The sequence below is a fragment of the Sphaeramia orbicularis genome, chromosome 5 (assembly GCF_902148855.1).
Source record: "Sphaeramia orbicularis chromosome 5, fSphaOr1.1, whole genome shotgun sequence".
In the NCBI taxonomy this organism is placed as follows: domain Eukaryota; kingdom Metazoa; phylum Chordata; class Actinopteri; order Kurtiformes; family Apogonidae; genus Sphaeramia; species Sphaeramia orbicularis.
Window position 1 is genome coordinate 42,334,989 of NC_043961.1, and position 19,530 is coordinate 42,354,518.

The following is a 19,530-nucleotide window of genomic DNA, read 5'->3' on the forward strand; positions in this document are numbered from 1 at the left end:
CTATGAGCAAAACTATTACGAGAAAGTCTGGAAGATACTATTAAAGAAGAATGGGAGAAGTTGTCACCCAAATATTTGAGGAACACTTGCGCAAGTTTTCAGGAAGCGGTGAAGGCAGTTATTGAGAAAGAAGGAGGACACTAGAATAAAAACATTTTCTATTATGTCATTTTCTTGTTGCAAATAATTCTCATGACTTTCAATAAACTAAGTGGTCCATACACTGTCCTTTCAATCCCTGCCTCAAAATATTGTACATTTTGCATCCCCACCCTGTGTGGTGTATGTATGTGTATATATATATATATATATATATATATATATATATATATATACACACACAACACACACACATATATACACACAATATATATATGTATATATGCATGTGGTATATATATATATATATATAATATATATATATATATATATATGTGTGTGTATATGTATGTATGTGTATGTGTGTTATATATAGTATATATATATATATATATATATATATATAATATTATTGTGTGTGTGTGTGTGTATATATGTACTATATTGCCAAAAGTATTCGCTCACCCATCCAAATAATCAGAATCAGGTGTTCCAATCACTTCCATGGCCACAGGTGTATAAAATCAAGCACCTAGGCATGCAGACTGCTTTACAAACATTTGTGAAAAGAATGGGTCCGCTGTCAGGAGCTCAGTGAATTCCAGTGTGGAACTGTGATAGGATGCCACATGTGCAACAAATCCAGTCATGAAATTTCCTCCTCGCTCCTAAATATTCACAGTCAACTGTCAGCTGTATTATAAGAAAGTGGAAGTGTTTGGGAACGACAGCAACTCAGCCATGAAGTGGTAGGCCACGTAAACTGACGGAGCGGGGTCAGCGGATGCTGAGGCGCATAGTGCAAAGAGGTCACCAACTTTCTGCAGAGTCAATCGCTACAGACTTCCAAACTTCATGTGGCCTTCAGATTAGCTGAAGAACAATGCGCAGAGAGCTTCATGGAATGGGTTTCCATGGTCGAGCAGCTGCATCCAAGCCAGTGATGATTTCTCATAGACTGCAAGGGAAGCCCGGCTTCCCCTAAAATTACGAAAATTAAATGCTTAAATATGTACAGTTGTGTTGACATTTTTTGACTACAAAGTGTGTTAGAACACATTCATCTCAAAGACGAGTTCGTTCAGAATCAGCTTATCAACAAATCAACGGACGCGATGTTGTTCACTTCTCATACATTCCCGTTGCGCTGTTTTCTCATACAATCTCTGCTCAGTGCATTTGCCCGTAGACGCCGGGCGTCTATGGCTTCAGTGGGACTGAGTGGACCAGTTTTTTTCATTGCCTCAAAACGGGACAGTAATTGGATAAAATGCCACAATGTTGTCCCGCCCCCGGACGCCGGCGTCTCTGGGGGGTGAATGGAGCTGTGGGTGGAGCTCGGCCGGCTGGACGCCAGAATCCCACGTGCTGATTGGAGGATCAGTCGAAAGGCTGAATCCCGTTGATTGACAGCTGTTTTCAGATCTGCTCCTGCACTGACACAGTTCAGTTTAATACCGCCGCGCATTCTGCTGTGAAATCAAGAGAGAAACCACTACGAAATTACTCGTTCATTTCTTGCACTGTAAATAAAACACACTCATTGTACTTCCTTGTTTCAATTTAAGATAATTTCAGCGTTTTCTTGTTTCAGTTACATAATTTAATCATTTCTTGCTATAATATCGTTTTGTAGACAGTTAAATCAATCTTACTGCCGGCTAGGTCGGAGTGAAAGGAGCATCTCTTGTTTCAAAAGGCTGAAGTCTTACCACCCACAACACAATGGGCCAAGGCAATCTAAGCAGCCTAGCTCTGCTGGACATTGAGAGGACACTGATAAAGTCCCTGGAAAGAAACCTACTTGGTACGATAAGGTCACTGACCATTTTCTGAAAAAGTAACGGAGGGCCGAATGTATGTTTAAAAACTTGACATTTTTTTTATTTTTTATTTTTTTATGGAAGCCAACAATGAGCTTCCCCTGTCTGAAAGACGAGCAGCCGCCACTGATCCAAGCCATACATCACCAAGTGCAATGCAAAGCGCCGGATGCAGTGGTGTAAAGCATGCCACCACTGACTCTAGAGCAGTGGAGGTACGTTCTCTGGAGTGATGAATCTCGCTTCTCCATCTGGCAATCTGATGGACGGTCTGGGTTTGGTGGGTTGCCAGGAGAACGATACTTGTCAGACCGCATTGTGCCAAGTGTAAAGTTTGGGTGGAGGAGGGATTATGTGTGGGGTTGTTTTTTCAGGAGCTGGGCTTGGCCCCTCAGTTCCAGTGAAGGAACTGTGAATGCTTCAGCATACCGAGACATTTTGGACAATTCCATGCTCCCAACTTTGTGGGAACAGTTTGGAGCTGGCCTCATCCTCTTCCAACATACTGTGCACCAGTGCACAAGCAAGGTCCATAAAGACATGGATGACAGAGTCAGGTGTGGATGAACATTGACTGGCCTGCACAGGAGTCCTGACCTCAACCCCATAGAACACCTTTGGGATGAATTAGAGCGGAGACTGAGAGCCAGGCCTTCTTGTCCAACATCAGTGGTGTGACCTCACAAATGCGCTTCTGGAAGAATGGTCAAAAATTCCCATGAACACACTCCTAAAACCTTGTGGACAGCCTTCCCAGAAGAGTTGAAGCTGTTATAGCTGCAAAGGGTGGACCGACGTCATATTGAACCCAATAGACTAGGAATGGGATGGCACTTAAATTCATATGGGAGTCAAGGCCAGGTGAGCAAATACTTTTGGCAATATAGTGTTTATATACATATATATATATATATATATAAAACCTGGCGTATGCCCTTTTCCACGCTCACGTTCAGATGTATAAAGAGTGAAATGACTGTGGAAATGTGCGGTCCTCCACACCAAGTCCATAGCTGGCGTACGCACGTTTCTAGTGTTTTGGAACCATTGGCGACACTTAGAAGTGATACTGGGAAACTGGTAATAATGTGAAAAAGGTCATTCCTCCGATTGATGGGTACATCGAGATACACAATTAAACACTTTACACACTGACACCTCATCCTACTGCCAGAGCAGCACATCCACCACCAGAACCAGAACAACCAGAACCAACCAGACCCTGGACCCATCAATGCCAATCCTGCCCGTGAGGACATTAAGCAACAACCATATAAAGAGACAAGGAAACAAAATTCACTGGTTGATAAATAATGTAGTGTTAATGTCTGTGAGAACATTTATGTTAGTCCATGGCCTCATTGACACTGCCGATTGTCCTCACGATGTTCTCTTGTGACTCGGGTGAGTACAGACCCATGCCGGTCGGATGGGCATCCGCAGCTGGCTGTTGGTGGACCGGAGGATCGGCTAACGCAACAGGCAACCTCTGTGACAGGAGGTTGATACTGCGTCTCATTGTTGGAAAATAATAAGTTGAGTGATTAAAAATGTGTCAAAGTCTTTGATTTCCCTCTTTGATATCCTGGCATGACTATGCATGAACCTTTATTACCTGGGGATGATCCCAGTCAGCCAGGTGAGAAAAGTGTCACCCACAATAGCGGTAACTCTGTTCAAACGGCTGAGTTTGTTTATTTTCTCCTTCTGCCTGTTTGGCCTCCGCTTCGCGTCCACCTTGACATCATCATCTGATCATGCAGAGGGGAATCCCAGAGGGAATCCCACCTGCAGGCCCCATTATGCTGATTTGCATATTAAATGTGGGCGTGGAGAGGGAGGAGTCAGGTACTCCAACATATGCGCTCATTCCACGCTGATTGGGATGTATAAAGGAAATGTGCTTGGATTCGGGCGTACGCTCAGTTTTAGTCATCTGGATTTTTTTGTGCATATAGACTTTTCTGGATTTGGGCGTACACCAGGTTTCAGTATGAAATCCACGCAAGTCTTTATACATGAGGCCCCTGAGACCTTTTGTATTATCTAGGGGGAGCTCTAGGCTCCAGGGGCCTCATGTATAAAGACTTGCGTGGATTTCATACTGAAACCTGGTGTACGCCCAAATCCAGAAAAGTCCGAACGCACAAAAAAATCCAGATGTATAAAACTGTGCCAATCCAAGTAAACTTCCTTTATTCATCCCAATCAGTGTGGAATTGAGCGCATATGTTGGAGTACCTGACTCCTCCCTGGAGTGGAGTCCGTGGAGACGCCCACATTTAAATATGCAAATCAGCATAAACGGGGTCTGCAGGTAGGATTCCCTCTGGGATTCCCCTGTCTGCGTGATCAGACGATGACGTCAAGGTGGACGCGAAGCGGAGGCCAAAACAGCGGAAGGAGAAAAGAGACAAACTGAGACTGTTTGAGGAAAGAGTCGCTTAAATGCTTAATGTCCTCCCGGGCAGGATTGGCTTTGATGGGTCCAAGGTTGGTTGTGGTTCTGGTTGGTTCTGGTTCTGGCTGGTTGTGGTTCTGGTGGTGGATGTGCTGCTCTGACAGTAGGATGTTGTGTCTGTGTGTTCATTGTTCCTCTGTGTTTCTCTGATGTGCACGTCAATCGTTGGAATGACCTTTGTCACATTATTAACAGTTTCTCGGTGTCACCTCTAAGTGTCGCCAAAGGTTCCAAAGCACTAGAAACGTGCGTACGCCAGCTATGGAGTTGGCGTGAAGGACCGCACATTTCCACGGTCATTTCACTCTTTATACATCTGAATGTGAGCGTGGAAAAGGGCGTACGCCAGGTTTTTGTGCGTACGCACGCTTTATACATGAGGCCCCAGGTGTGGGTTACCTGGCAAGAAGTCAATATAGAGAAAGATCATGTCATGTGAATCTCTCTCTGTCTGTGCTCCATACCATATGGCAGTAAAAAAGCCAAGCAAGCTATTTTTTGGTGTCCTGCATCCTCCTGATTTTCCGGGGTTATGATGTTATAAGAACTCACTAATATCTTTGATGAAAGCATTAAAGTCCTGGCTACAGACACTGTATGAGTGTGTATGGACATGGATGGACAGGGTTCAGCCGCACTAACTCTAATGTGTCCATGGGTTTCAGAGATTGCTCTGCAGCAGGTCTCCATGTTCTTCAGGTCGGATCCAAAGTGGGAGGTGGTGGAACCTCTGCGTGACATGGGTAAGGGTCAGACATGGCATCCACAGCATACACACATGGTTGTAACTATCTGTTTATGTACAAATGCACTGACAGATGTATGTGTGTGTTTTTCAGGTTGGAGGATCAGGAAGAAATACTTCATGATCAAAAACAAAGAGCAGCCGAAAGACAGACACCTGCTGACCTGGGTGAGTCAACACACACACACGCTGTGTGTCAGTGAGTCGATTTGAGTCTTTTAAAAGCAACTTGAGACCCTCTTGTTTAGACAGGGTTTTTGGTTAAGGGTGGCTTTTTTGATCTAAATCAAATAATAACAGAAGAACCTATTAATAATCTTCCAAATGTTCTCTTTATTGTGAAAAAGCTAAGACAACATTATAAAAATATGAATAACCTGAACAACTATGTTTCAACAATATTATGTCTCAATTTGCACACCACAGTGAACCTACAAATGTACAAAACAGACAGACATTGGTACGATTACAATAATTTTTTTAAAGACATTTTCAGGTTCATATTTGTTCAGGTTATTCACATTTATGAAGGATAATTTCTAAATCTAAATATGTTTATGATGTAATGTTACTTTTTTCACTTTAAACCAAGGGCGTAAATTTGGATTTGTCATTATTTATAGGTTGTTATTATTATTTTAGTTGATATGATATGGTCTGAATGTGGACTTGGAACTAAATTGAATTCAACATCCTCAACTGTTCATATCTTTAGTGTAATTTTTGCATTTTTAAATTCATCTGTGGGCTGAATTGGACCCTTTAGGGCTGGTTTGGCCCACGGGCCGTATGTTTGACACCCCTGTTGTAGAGCCAATAATTGTTAATACTTTGTAGTTGTGAGTCAGACTTTGTGCATGTGTTCATCCAGTAGAATGTGATGGTTTCATCAGTACAATAATCCTGGTCATATTTTCAGAACCAGTATGTTTCAGTTTTCCTTCTTCAATCACAGTGATCCACGGACTGTTTAGTGTACATCAATGTATTTGGTTCAGTTTATTTAATGATAGTGCAAACCTATTGTCTGCCTGTAATCTGCAGTGGAAACATAATCCACTGGTTCCACCATGAGTGGATCCCATTAACTGACATGAGTCCAGTCACTGTGGTCCTATCAGTCCAATGGCAACCAGTCTAAGAACAGTCACAACAAGAGTCACATTCACTGTTAACATCAATCATCTGAACACATTGACTTTGTTTGGGCCGAAGCTTTTAATTACAATGGAACAGTTTTTCCAGATGCAAAAGCCGATTGACCTGTTGTTTTATTATGAAGATGACTCAGATGTTGAGGAGCAGTATCTGCTGTTTCACCTCAACCTTTAAGTCAGTGGTTCTCAACTGATGGGTCAGGACCCTAAGTGGGTCTCAAAACCCATTTTCAGTGGTTCATGACGGAGTCGTCAATATATATCAGTCGCGACACTTCCATAGACTCCTGTTGTCAACAAAATAAGCAACCTTCTTCCGGGTCATGGAAGGGGCAATAGTTCCAAACACTGAGTGTAACGCTGTCTGAAAACACATTCATTTCTATTGCAGCTGATCTAGCAACTTCAGCGGTAAACTAATAAGATATCGTCATCTGTCAAATTAATCAAGTGTATTTCCTATATTAGCAGACATTCATGTTGTAAATTCAGTTTTCTTTGGTTACAGTTAGGGTTTGTACAAATTTTTATCTTAAACAACTGTTACGTTCAATTGTCAGCTGTAGCCCTATAGTTTGCTAGCGTGACTTGTCCAGCTGTTGAGATTTAACCTCTATAACCACAAATTATGGAGTTTAGTACAAATGTTGTTATCAGTGGGTTTTATTTTAGTTGTTTTGCTGAACCGGGTGGTGTTTGGTTAAGTTTGTCAGCTGAGGTAATGTGCTAATTAGGAGGAGAGTTGCTGTAGAGCTGAGCTCTGCCAATAAAGTTCATTAAAGTTATTATTCATGAGTTAAAGGAAGCGAAACTTCTGTCGCTTGGTGTTTGTAAGATCTGACTCATCCTATGAGAATTCTGTTGAGTTTGCTAATGTTAAGTTTTAGTGAGTTTAGTGTCCGTGCTAATGCTAACATGCTAAGTTAGCTGCTATGGTATCCGCTGGTGTAATGTCGTATTGTGTGTGTTATCAGAGCAGAGCTTGGCGACACACAATGTTACAGCTAACCACTGTTTTCTGCTTGTACCACAGTCCTATAATAATAAAACTTAAAAATGGTAAATCGTCTATGTCCTTATGAGTACAGTACAATTGCAGAATGAATGAATTTGTAAAGTTAGCACCACTCACAGGTAAGTAGCCTATCCAAGCTAACACCAACCTTTCCTCCCCAAATGTAAGTTTTCAAAGTAATAAATGCAGTCCTTTCAGTGGTCAACCCCACTACTCAAAAGTATAACACATACAACAATACATACGGTAGTGACACAATAGTTGTGTGTAGTTTATTTTGAGATTTACCATGCTCACTGCTGTTACTCCCATTAAAGAACATTGGAGTGCTTAGTTTGTTTGGACCTATTCAGGCTTACCTGAACCACATGAACACCGGAGCAGGGACATCAAGGCATGTAGTAACTCTCTTTATAGGTTCATAGGCCTTCGTCTGGATAAAAATAATGTTAGCAAGTGGTGCCAGGCACAACAAACCCCGCCCTTTGCGCATATTGTAGCTCATTTTGTCATCAATCCAGCTGATGTCATCATGTCTATGTGTATGCTGATATTAGCATATCAATTGCCACTATGTATTTGTCAAGTTTGAAGTAAATTGAAACAAAATTAATGTTTTCATAGACATTTGAAATTTTGCCCATTATAAGTTGTAAACATGCAGCAATAGTAAATCACAAAAACCACAATTAATTTTGGTTAATTAACTACTGACCCAGGCTTCTTTATAATTTATACACCACATGCTAAATCTCTGACTATCTGGGCAAAAAAACTGCATGTTCTGGAGATTTTATGACTAACGGTGTTTCTGCAAACTACTCCATTACTCCATAAAAATGGGGTCTGGCTTGGCCGGAACTGCTACCAGAGGGGGGTCGCTTAATTCAAATGATCAACTTACCACTTATATTTCGGGTGGAAGACAGGAGAAGATGAAGAATTCACCAAAAAGAAGGGTTGAGGTTTAAAAAGTTAAAACAAAGCTTGATTTATTGCGTCAGGCAAAAATAGAAAAAATTACAAAAATGTGAACATCAAAAAGAAGTCACTTATCAACTAGTATCTCTTATGACGAACTCCCTAAATCTACTTTTTTAAAAAGTCTCCTTCATTACATTTTATAGTCTTTAGTCACTTTGAAGACTTCCATATTTGGTACATAAGTTCAACATACATATATAATTGGCTGACAGTTGTTATTATGTAAAACACGTCAAACATACGTCAAACACTCCACTTGAGGTGATTCTAAGAAAACACACATTTGAAATTTCACTTAAGTTTAACAAGTGCATTGTCCACCCTGGTTTGACATCTGCTGAACTTTAGATAGCATAGCTTAACCACAAAGAGCTTCATTAGGTACGCCTCGGTCTAACGTTTACACGAGGAGGCTAACATTTCTTGGCCACTGAAAATCCCTAAATTCATAATCCAATTTTTTCTGCTCGGCTCACTTCACCCACAGAAACCTTCCATTTGGCAAAATAGGATCTTTTCGTAGAACTTGACCTTTTCTCCACGTTCAGCACACACAGGTGTGAGTTTCAATTTAACCACACACAACACACGAACCTAACCTTTCACTGACTGTTCAGTACAAATAAAATAAAAATACAAAATACAGATACAAAATATAAATCAGAATATAACAACTTAGATTTGCAAAATAAAACACTCATCAAGCAAAACGACTTAAAATATTTCATTTCTTCTTTTCCTTTTTGGTTCATACATTTTCTTTTTTGTTTTTTATATTGATTTTAATTTAAATTAATTAAAATAATTAAAATAAGCCTTATGATGGTCATCAGACATTTTAGGGCAAGACCAGCATCTTACACAGTAAATGGGGGAAAAAAAAGGTTTTTTTTGTTTGTTTTTGTTTTTATTGAAGCATAAGAGACACAACATCTTCCAGTCACATTAACCTGTTACATATTCCTCACAGTGTACATATTTAAAAACAAGTTCTCCATCAAACAATGTACAGTGAGGCTAATACATTTCTAGTTGTCTCTGTCCCACTTTCTTAGGGATTAGAAGTGATTTTTTTTTTTCTTCAAACATCCAGAGAAAGAACAGCATGGACATATCTAGCTTTGTATAATATTCAATAAAAAAGAAAGATTATGAGTGATATTAATACAGAATGAAAATAAAAAGTAAAACAGGACATATCAAATCAAACAGTCTCCTTTTATATCACCAAGGTAACATTTGGCATGTATTGTTTCACATAATTTTCCCATTTTTTGCAATGTTTGATGAATATTTCTAATTTTAGATTAACGGTGAAGGTGATTTTTTTTTTTTTTCCTGTTTTGTAAATGTCCCATGTTATTTGAACCCATTGCTGAACAGTTGGCTCATCTTGTACCATCCATTTTTTTGTTATCTCAGACCAGTAGTTTTGTATACCCTGACTGTTCCAGAATATGTGGTAGTGATGGGCCAACTGATAGCCACAGTTTCTCCAACATTTACTAATTACCTGAGAAAAGTGTGCACTCTGACATGGGGTTTTGAAAAAGCGTGATGTTTTTCCAACAATATTCTTTCCACATATGTGCTTTTCCATTGAGATGTGCATATCCACTCCCAGTTTTTGTCTGTTCTTACAAATCATCCTTCTCCCATGATTTTCCCATTTTTCTTTAATGTATTTGGTGGAATGATCGTTAAGATTTGAAATATTCTTATAAAGTTGTGATATTATCCCTTTTGGGACTTCTGATTTGTTTGCTTTTATAAAAAGTTTAATAAGGGGGTTATGTTATTCTATATTTTTTATCCTGATTTCCTGATTGTAATAGTTTCTTATTTGTAGATACTTGTAAAAGTCTTGTTTTTCCAATTTAAAAGTTTCCTTTAGTGTGTCAAAACTATTCAATTGATTTTCTTTGGTAATTTAGTGAAATGTTTTAATACCTTTTGTTATCCAATATTTAAACCTAGAGTCTGTGTTATTTGGTATAAAATTGGAATCAGCTAAGAACCTTAAATTCTTTCTCTAATTCGTACATTTTTATTTGTTCTCTCCGAGTTTTAAGTGTTGATTTTGCCCATGGGTTATCCATTCCATCAATAGATGCCAGATGTTTAAAATCTGCTAATATGGCTTGTAAAGGGACTTTTGGTGATGTTCTGCAATCAATGTTTTTCCACTGAGGTTCATATTTTTGATCACACCAGTTGAGTAAAGCTCTGACCTGGGCTGAGACGAAGTAATTTTTGAGATAAGGTAAACCCCAGCCACTCTTCTGTTTTTGTAACTGTAGGTCTTTTGCCCTGCCATATAAACCTAGAGATTATTTTGTCTCATATAGAAAATAATGCCCCTGGGATGGTCACTGGAAGTGTCTGAAAAAGATATAAAAACCTGGGTAGAACATTCATTTTAATTGTTTCAGTCCTTGCACTTGAGTGAAGTATGGGATGAGATTCCATTTCTCAAGGTGTAAGGAGAGTTGTAGTTTTTGTCTAATAATGTATTTAAATCTTTATAAAGTGTATTTAAATGCTTCTATTTTCCATTTCAATGGATAAGTATTTTCAAATTTTCAGGTGGAAGCAAATAGGATAATATTTCTGTTTTTTCTATATTCAACTTATAGCCAGACAGTTAGCCAATAATATGAAAGAAACTCATCACTGCAGGCAAAGAGGTTTTGGATTTGGTTATGAACAATAGTATATCATCATAACATGCTATTTATGTTTTGTTGTCTCTATTGTAATACCACTAATATTTCTTGATTGTCTAATATGTTGGGCTAGAGGTTCGACATATAAGGCCAATAACAGCGGTGACCAAGCACAGTCCTGCCGCACACCTCTTTCTAGTGTGATCAGTTAGATAACCATTCATTCAAATTTGGGCTGTAGGATTGTTATAGAGCACCTTGATATTGTTCAGTATTGATTCACCTGGTTGAAATTTTTGTAATACCTTATATAAGTACTGCCAGCTAACGGAGTCAAATGCTTTCTCCGTATCTAAACATCATTGCTTTATCTTTATATTGCTGGATGTGATTCGTTATGTGAAGTGCACGTCTAATGTTATCCTTTTATGTATAAACCCTATCTGGTCATTTTTTATCAAGTTTGGGAGGATGTTCTCCATCCTTTTGACCATTATAGAGGTGCATATACAATAATCAACATTGAGAATTGAGATAGGCCTATAAGAGCCACATTGAAGTTGGTCCCTCCCTTCTTTCGGTATAAGAGATATAATAGCTTCCTTCCAGCTTGGGGGTTTTTGTGATTTTTTTTTTTTTTTTTTTTTTTTTTTTTTTTTGTGCCCAGTTGAAAGTAATTAGGAGTAATGGAACAAGTGACTCTTTAAGGGCTTTGTACCACCCTGACGTGAACCCATCACTTCCCGGAGATTTGTTATTTGTCATTTGTTTAATTGCATTTTGCAGCTCTACTATGGTAATTTCTGCTCCTTGTTTTTTATTTTGTTTTTCAGTCATTACAGGTAGGTTAAGTGTAGCTAAAAGAGAGTCTGTTTCATATTCTTTATTTCCTGGTATTTTTGAAAACAATTTTCTGAGAAAAAAAAAGATTTTAAAAATTGATTTAAAAAAACATTTTAAAATGTAAAAAAAAATTTAACCTACTTTTCCCAAAATGTAATCACATCTATTCTGGGTCACTAGCAATCTATAAACCCAATTTGGTATGAATTCAACCAATAGTTTTGCTGAGTTTACTAGAGTGTTAACAAACAAACAAACGGAACCAAAAATGATACCCCTTGCCTCCCCTTCGGGGGGCGGGGTAATAAACCAATTTGGTGCTTTATTTTTTATGGAGCAGACCCCGTCCATTCACACTCCCCAACAGTAGGTTGCGGTAATGTGCTATAACGATAATTAACACCAGACCTATCACAGCATAAAAGTTTGTATTTATATCATGGAGAAAGTCAGGTATGACAACGACTACTTCAGATATGGTTTTACCCTGTCAATGATTAAAAACCAATTGAAATAACAGGCAGGTTGTGACTGAGTTTTTCTTACCTGTATAGCTGGGCGTACATGACTCTGCAGATGTCCACGCGTACTCCAGGCGGACCCAAAGCAGACGCAGAGTCTACGCTGCTCACTAGCCTGTGCGCACAGTGCGCCTGACTGGGAGCCTTAACTTTCAACTGAACTAAACTGTCGGCAGTCTCAGAATTTGCAAACATCCTCATGCACATAAATACATTGTATACCTTACCTATGTTGGCTATATATCAGTGTCTCTCTCTCTCTGTCTGAAAGTGACATTTTTTTGGCCCAACCCGACCTACAGGTAACCTGCTGATCCACTCATCACTAGTATGGATGTACGTCTACAAGCGCCGATGTACATGTTCAACTGTATCTTAATCGATTAGGTTTTATTTTAGGTTTACAGTCTGATTGAGTTGCCTGTTCGCCATATATCATCTCCCATGTTGGTGTGATCGGCCCTTATCCATGGTCCTGAAGCTTAATTAGGCCATCTCCCACATTGCAGGTGTGACCATCACAGAAAAATAAATGTTTCATGTATTTTTAGTTTGCATTAAAGATGAATGTTCAACTGTTCGACATATAATAAGGCCTACCGTTCACTTATATATGGTCAAGACTTGGTCATGACATGATGCGCATGCGCCAAGGTTGAGGAGGCCAGGTGAACGCCGATCTCCTACAAACTCGAAAAAACTGTGGTTAAAGTTAATGTTTTTTCCTAAGAATTAAGACCAATTACGAATAAACGGTGCTTGGTCCGATGCTCGATTGTGGCATGTCTCCGAAGAAAATAAAAGGGCAAACTAAGGACAGCGGTGACGACCACGCTGAGCAGGAGGCTGTGAGTAACATGACGACGAAAGAGTTCAACTTACTGGAATTATCTGCCTTGATTCGCACTATCATAAGAGAGGAAAACGGCGCACTGATTGATAAAATGCAGTTGCATCTGGACGCACTCCAAAATGAAGTATCTGGGTGCAATAAAAGAATTGGCGTACTAGAGGATGCACTGAGTAGCATGGACAGCCGCATTATTCACCTGGAGAAGGCAAACGAACGCCTGTGTAAAGAAAATAACGCCCTAAAGGAAAAGGCTGAACTCCTGGAGAATCACAGTCGTAAATATAATGTGCGTATTCTTGGCTTGACTACAGACGCGGAGCAGGGGAATCCGACAGGCTACGTGTCAATTTTATGAAGGAGATGTTCGGGGATAAACTCCAACTCATGCCTGAAGTTGAAAATGCCCATCGCATCGGCCCAATGACTAAATCTGGACAGCGTGCCATGATTGTTCGGATGCAGAGACTGGTGATGAGAGAGGAAATTCTACGCGTTGCGAGGAAAGAAAAGGTTTTCGAGGCTCGTGGGATGAAGCTGCGTTTCTTTCCGGATCTTACAGCTAACACCGCCAAAGCTAGGGCAAGCTATCGAGAGGTGAGGAACAAATTATGGAACGCAGGAATCAAACATGGGATTATTCACCCGGCAACTCTGGTACTGACTTTCAGAGGAGAGGCTAGAAGGTTCACTGACAATGTGGCTGCAGAGACGTACGTAAAGACTGTAATTGAACCTGCGATGGAAAACAAAGAGTAAGAGACAGTGGTGATAAGTTACAGTTATGAACTTGTGATTATGGCTTGATGAACTCATATCATGTAAATGTTCATTTCAAATTACATATATGATGAGATTGCTAATTAGGTATGGGAAGCTTTTGTTTGATTGTTAAAAGATTAACCACAAAAGGGGTTATGGAAACGTATATTTTCTTTTTGTTAGGAGGGGGCGTAGCGCTCACGTGTTGTTTTTCACAAATGCTGGCAAATTGGGTGTGCATAAGAGTGTATGTGTGTAAATGTTTGTTTGTGTGTTCTGTTTGGTTACTTTGTAGCTCTACAACTTATAAATGTTTCTTTATAATTTACTATCTTTGGAAAACACGCAATGATGATGAATAAATTGCCAAAAGGATTGAAAATAGCTCATTTAAATATCTGTAGTTTGAGAAGCAAAGTTCAGGAGATAATTGGAATACTGGACAGTGACAAGTTCCATATACTGGCTATATCTGAAACTCATTTGGATGCAACAATAGAGGACTGCAGTTTATATATACATGGGTATAAATTTTATAGATATGATAGAAATATTAATGGTGGTGGAGTAGCGTTTTATGTTCAGGATCAGATACCTGTTAAAAGAAGGGATGATCTTGGTTGCATTGGTGTTGAAGCACTATGGTTGGAAGTGAAGCTGCCATATTTGAAGCCTGTTCTTATGGGTGTTTGTTACAGCCCACCTAATGCACCAATAGTCTGTCTGGACAGAATCTGCTATATGCTGGATAAAGTATGTGACTCTAAAAATGAGGTATATTTTTTAGGAGATTTAAATATTGATTGGAGTTCTGATAATTGTGCACTAAAAAGTAAGTTGCTCTCAATAGCAGATACATGTAATTTAACACAAATTGTTACAAAACCAACCAGAGTTTTCTATAAGTCTGATGGGACAAAAACATCCACTTGTATAGATCTGATTTTTACTAATGCAGTTGATTTCTGTTCAAAAGCAAGTTCTGTATGTATGGGGTTCAGTGATCATAACTTAACTGCAGTCTGCAGAAAGACCAAAGTACCTAAATCAGGACAGAAGATTATTGTTAAAAGAATATTTAAACATTTTAATGAAGTAAATTATGCAGAGGAGGTCCGTAATGTTGATTGGTCAAGAGTATTACAAGAAAAAGATCCTGACAGAGCCCTGGAAGTCTTCATGAGTTTACTCATGCCTATTATTGATAAACATGCACCATTAAGACGAATGACTGTAAGAAATGTTGCTTCTCCTTGGGTTGACTCTGAACTTAAAGAACACATAAAGCTAAGAAACGAAGCAAAGGCAGAGGCAATCACATCTGGTGATATGATTCATTGGAAAAAGTACAGACAACTGAGGAATTTTGTCACAAAATTAAATAGAACAAAAAAAAAGATCTACTACGAAAATCAATTCAAAGAGGCAAAATTAGACAGCAAGAAAATATGGAATACACTTAATGGATTAATGGGACGGAAAGTCAAATCTTTACCAACATTTTTGGAAACTGATGAGACATTTTTGACTAAACCTGTTGATATTGCAAATTATTTAAGCAATTTCTTCAAGAATAAGGTTCAAAATTTGCGTAAGTGTATGGATTCTAGGTCAAAATGTGAATCATCTATTAGCACAATTAAAATAAAATTATGAAGAACAGATCATGTAAATTTACATTTGAAAAAGTAAGTATTAATATGGTAGAAAATGTCTTAAAATTAATGAGAGTGAAACCGCCTGGTGTTGACGAACTCAATGTACAATTCTTAAAAATGGTAGCTGATGTGATTGCTGTGCCCATATGCTACATCATCAATTTGAGTTTAAATATGAGTGTTTTTCCTGTTAGTTGGAAAAAAGCGAAAATCATACCTCTATTAAAAATAACAAGGAGTCCTTTTCTGGTAAAAACAGCAGACCCATTAGTATTCTTCCTATTTTGAGTAAAATTACAGAGAAAGTAGTTTACGACCAAATTAATATGTATTTTAGTAAAAATGGGCTGAATACAGTATGTCAACATGCTTATAAGAAAGGACACTCTACAACAACAGCTTTAGTTCAGATAACTGATGATTGGTTAAAAGACATTGAAAACAGGAAAATAATTGGCACTGTAATGTTAGATCTTAGTGCAGCGTTTGATGTACTTGATCATGAGATTCTACTGGAAAAGCTAACTTGTTATGGATTTGATTTGGCTGCAACTGAATGGATGAGAAGTTATCTTACTGGTAGAGAATTCAAAGTACTGTTTAATGGTAGCTTTTCTGATACTCAGACGCTGTGTTGTGGAGTGCCCCAAGGCAGCTGTTTAGGACCACTTTTATTTTCTATTTTTACAAATGATTTGCCCTTTATTTTGGAACGTGCCACCATTGCTCTATATGCTGATGATTCTACCATTTATTTGTCTAATCCTGATATCGGTGAACTTAAAAAAGCTCTAAATGAAGAGGTAATACTAATTGCAAATTGGATGAGAGGAAATAAATTAGTGCTCAATACTGAAAAGAGTAAATGTATGGTGTTGGGGTCAAGACATCTTTTAAAAAACTCCCCTGTTTTGAATTTGTCTGTTGGTGGAACTGACATAGAACAAGTAGCGGAGGCCAGGCTGTTAGGTGTGACTGTTGATAGTATGTTGACTTGGAATTCTCATATAAAGCAAATATTAAATAAAATGGGCAGAAGCATTGGTGCTGTTAAACAATGTAGGAATTGCATACCATATCAAATAAGGAAAACACTAGTGGAATCATTAGTTCTGTCGCATTTAGATTATTGTTCAATCATTTGGTCAAACACATCAGAAATAAATCTAAATAAACTTCAAATTGTGCAAAATAAAGCAGCTCGAATAGTCCTAAACTGTCCATTTAGAACAAGTACTAGAGACACTCACACCCGTCTGGCCTGGTTACATGTTAAAGGCAGAATTAGATACTTTTTAGTTAAATTTATTAGAAACATCATAATTACAAAAACACCTGAACTTCTTTACAGTAAACTGACTTTTTTCAGTGACATCCATCAATATTCCACACGTCAATCAGAGGACAGTCGTTTCCTGTTGCCTGCTTGTAGGACGAATCAAATACAGGGTAGTGTGCAATACAGGGCAATGGTGGCATGGAATACATTGCCACAATTTTTAATTTCAGAAATTCAAGCAGTTAGTTTTTCTAAAAGGTTGAGAATTTTTATATTTACCCAAGAATAACTGTCTGAGCTATTGTTTATCCTATAATGACATCATCTAGACGGTTTTGTTTTTTGTTTGTTTTGGAGCTGTTGTTTTTGTTGTTTTTATTTATTATTATTTACTTATTTTATTTTTTACTTTATTTATTATTTTTCTGTTGTTGTTTATATTATTATTGTAATTGTTTTGTATGTGTGCTGTTGCTGATTTTTGGTTTTGTGTTGTTGTGTTGAGTGTATGTACATCCTGTTTGTTGAGTGAGTTGTGGGAAATTGTTGGTGCTTTGTTTCTGTGTTGTTGATGACCCCAGGAAGAGTAGCTGCTGGGGTATGCAGCAGCTAATGGGGATCAAACTAATAAACTAAACTAAACTAAACTTAAAAAAGAACTAGGTCTGTTGATTGCTTGTTTTTTCATGATTAAAAAAAAATAGCCCCCCCCCCCTATTTTTGACAAATCACACCCTAGTTACATATCCCTGTGTGTGTGTGTGTCTGTGTGTGTGTTATAGGTAGATCTGGGTCCTGATAGGTTCCTGTCAGACAGAGACCTTCAGTCAGTGATGAAGCTGCTGACCAGCCTTTCTGTGAGTACATTAGTCCGGTTGACATCCAAATCCATCACCAGTTTCAAACATGTTTGAACTGTGCATTTGACACGTTCCCACACCTCTCACTGAAATAAGTATTAGAAGTTCTGTCCTTCTGGATTTCATTCCTCACAACCCTCATGGCTCATGAAATAATTCAACTCTTTGTAACTAAGGTTTGTTTAAAGTGGATTGACAAACTGTTCAAGTCAGTTTGAGTCTTTCGTACCATCAGTGAAAACTGAATCAGTTTTATGTGACTTTTTAGTCAGTGTCATGTTACAGAATGTGACTGTTGTCAAAATTGGGCTTGGGGATGAAATGATGGATGTGTATGATAGTGAACTGTTTTATGTCCTTATTCCTTAGAGCCCATATCTGTGTCCGTTGTTCTTCTCCAGTGTCAGTGAGTCGTCAGCTCTGCTCATCCGACCCTTAAGTGAAAAAGGCTCTCTGAGAGACCACATCTGTAAGGTAAACTGCATCTGAAATACACCTGATACCTTTACTTTAGCTCCATATGCTGTCTGCTATGTGATCAGTTTGGTGAATATAAAAATGTTCTTGGGATATGCTGTAGCATCCTCTCTGTCTGTATACTCCTATGTCATCTGAAAAACCACAACTCTATCTAGTTGGCTAAGTATTAACAGGAATAACTTGCAAAAGTGAAATAAATAAATAAATTTTGTGTATATGTGTATATGTGTATGTGTGTGTATGTATGTATGTATATATGTATGTATATATATATATATATATATATATATATATATTTTTTTTTTTTTTTTTTTTTTTAATATATGTGTGTGTGTTTAATATATGAGTTTATATGAGTAAACCCCGTATAAAACCCAGTTTAAATTCATTGTAAAACCTAGTGTAAGGCCCAATGTAAAGCATGTGGAACCTCTGTGGAAACCCCATGGAGACCCTGTGGAAACTCTGTGGAAACCGAGTGTAAACCTTGTTCAAAGTCACTGAACCCTGTGCAGTGGTTTTTCACAAATGTTCAACAGGACTCTAAACAATACCTACATATACATAGATATTAATGTCTCTCTGGTGTTCCTGTATCATCATTATTTATCATGAGCTAAAATATGGAACAGCAGTTAGTCATTGCTTGTCTTGTTGCCTCTGTTGCCCCTTGTATTAGCTCAAAGTATACATTAACTGAACTAGGTACCAGCAAACCAACTGAAACTAGAGAGAGATTGTAGATCAGGCTGCTCGGTTCGTATTTACTTTGCTGAATGTGAATATAAAAAAAAAATCAGATGTTGAGAAATGATGTCAGGAATAGCCTCTATCTTTGAGGACAAAGATCTGTTGGTTAAAGACAAACAGAAGTCTCCAAAGTCACACTTTCTTCACTCAAACAGAAATATAGATAGGTAAAAGTCCAAGTACTGATTGTTTCTGTACAAATCTAATGAACCACATATCGTCCATGTTGGCATTGGTTCTCCTGGTGTCAGATGTCCAGTGGTGTAGCCCAGGGTATACGGTGGTATACGGAGTATACCTACTTATTTTTCAGTCAGCATTGGGTATACCCACTTCTAAATCCCCCTCAGTAGTATCTGAGCCAAATTGGAACTTTCATGGAATACATAATTCTGGGGTAATTTTTAAGGTGCTTTCAGAATGAGTCACTGTTTTAAACTACTGGCCATATGACTGCACATTTAGAGAAGAGATTTTGTCACCAATAGTTCAACTATGCATGTAGGATAACGTTATGTAAGTATAAGGTAATTATACTATGTTTGCCTCATGTTGAATACATTTACATTCATGCAGC

At 38.2% G+C, this 19,530-nt stretch overlaps 1 protein-coding gene across 1 annotated transcript in view; it reads left to right on the forward strand.

Moving 5' to 3' along the window:
- pxk (PX domain containing serine/threonine kinase) overlaps nucleotides 1-19,530 on the forward strand; it is a 52,082-nt gene that overhangs the window by 13,730 nt on the left and 18,822 nt on the right. The window contains 4 exon segments of the mRNA XM_030134398.1: nucleotides 5,049-5,126; nucleotides 5,223-5,296; nucleotides 17,646-17,720; nucleotides 18,093-18,197. Of these exon segments, the coding sequence (XP_029990258.1) occupies nucleotides 5,049-5,126; nucleotides 5,223-5,296; nucleotides 17,646-17,720; nucleotides 18,093-18,197 (332 nt within the window).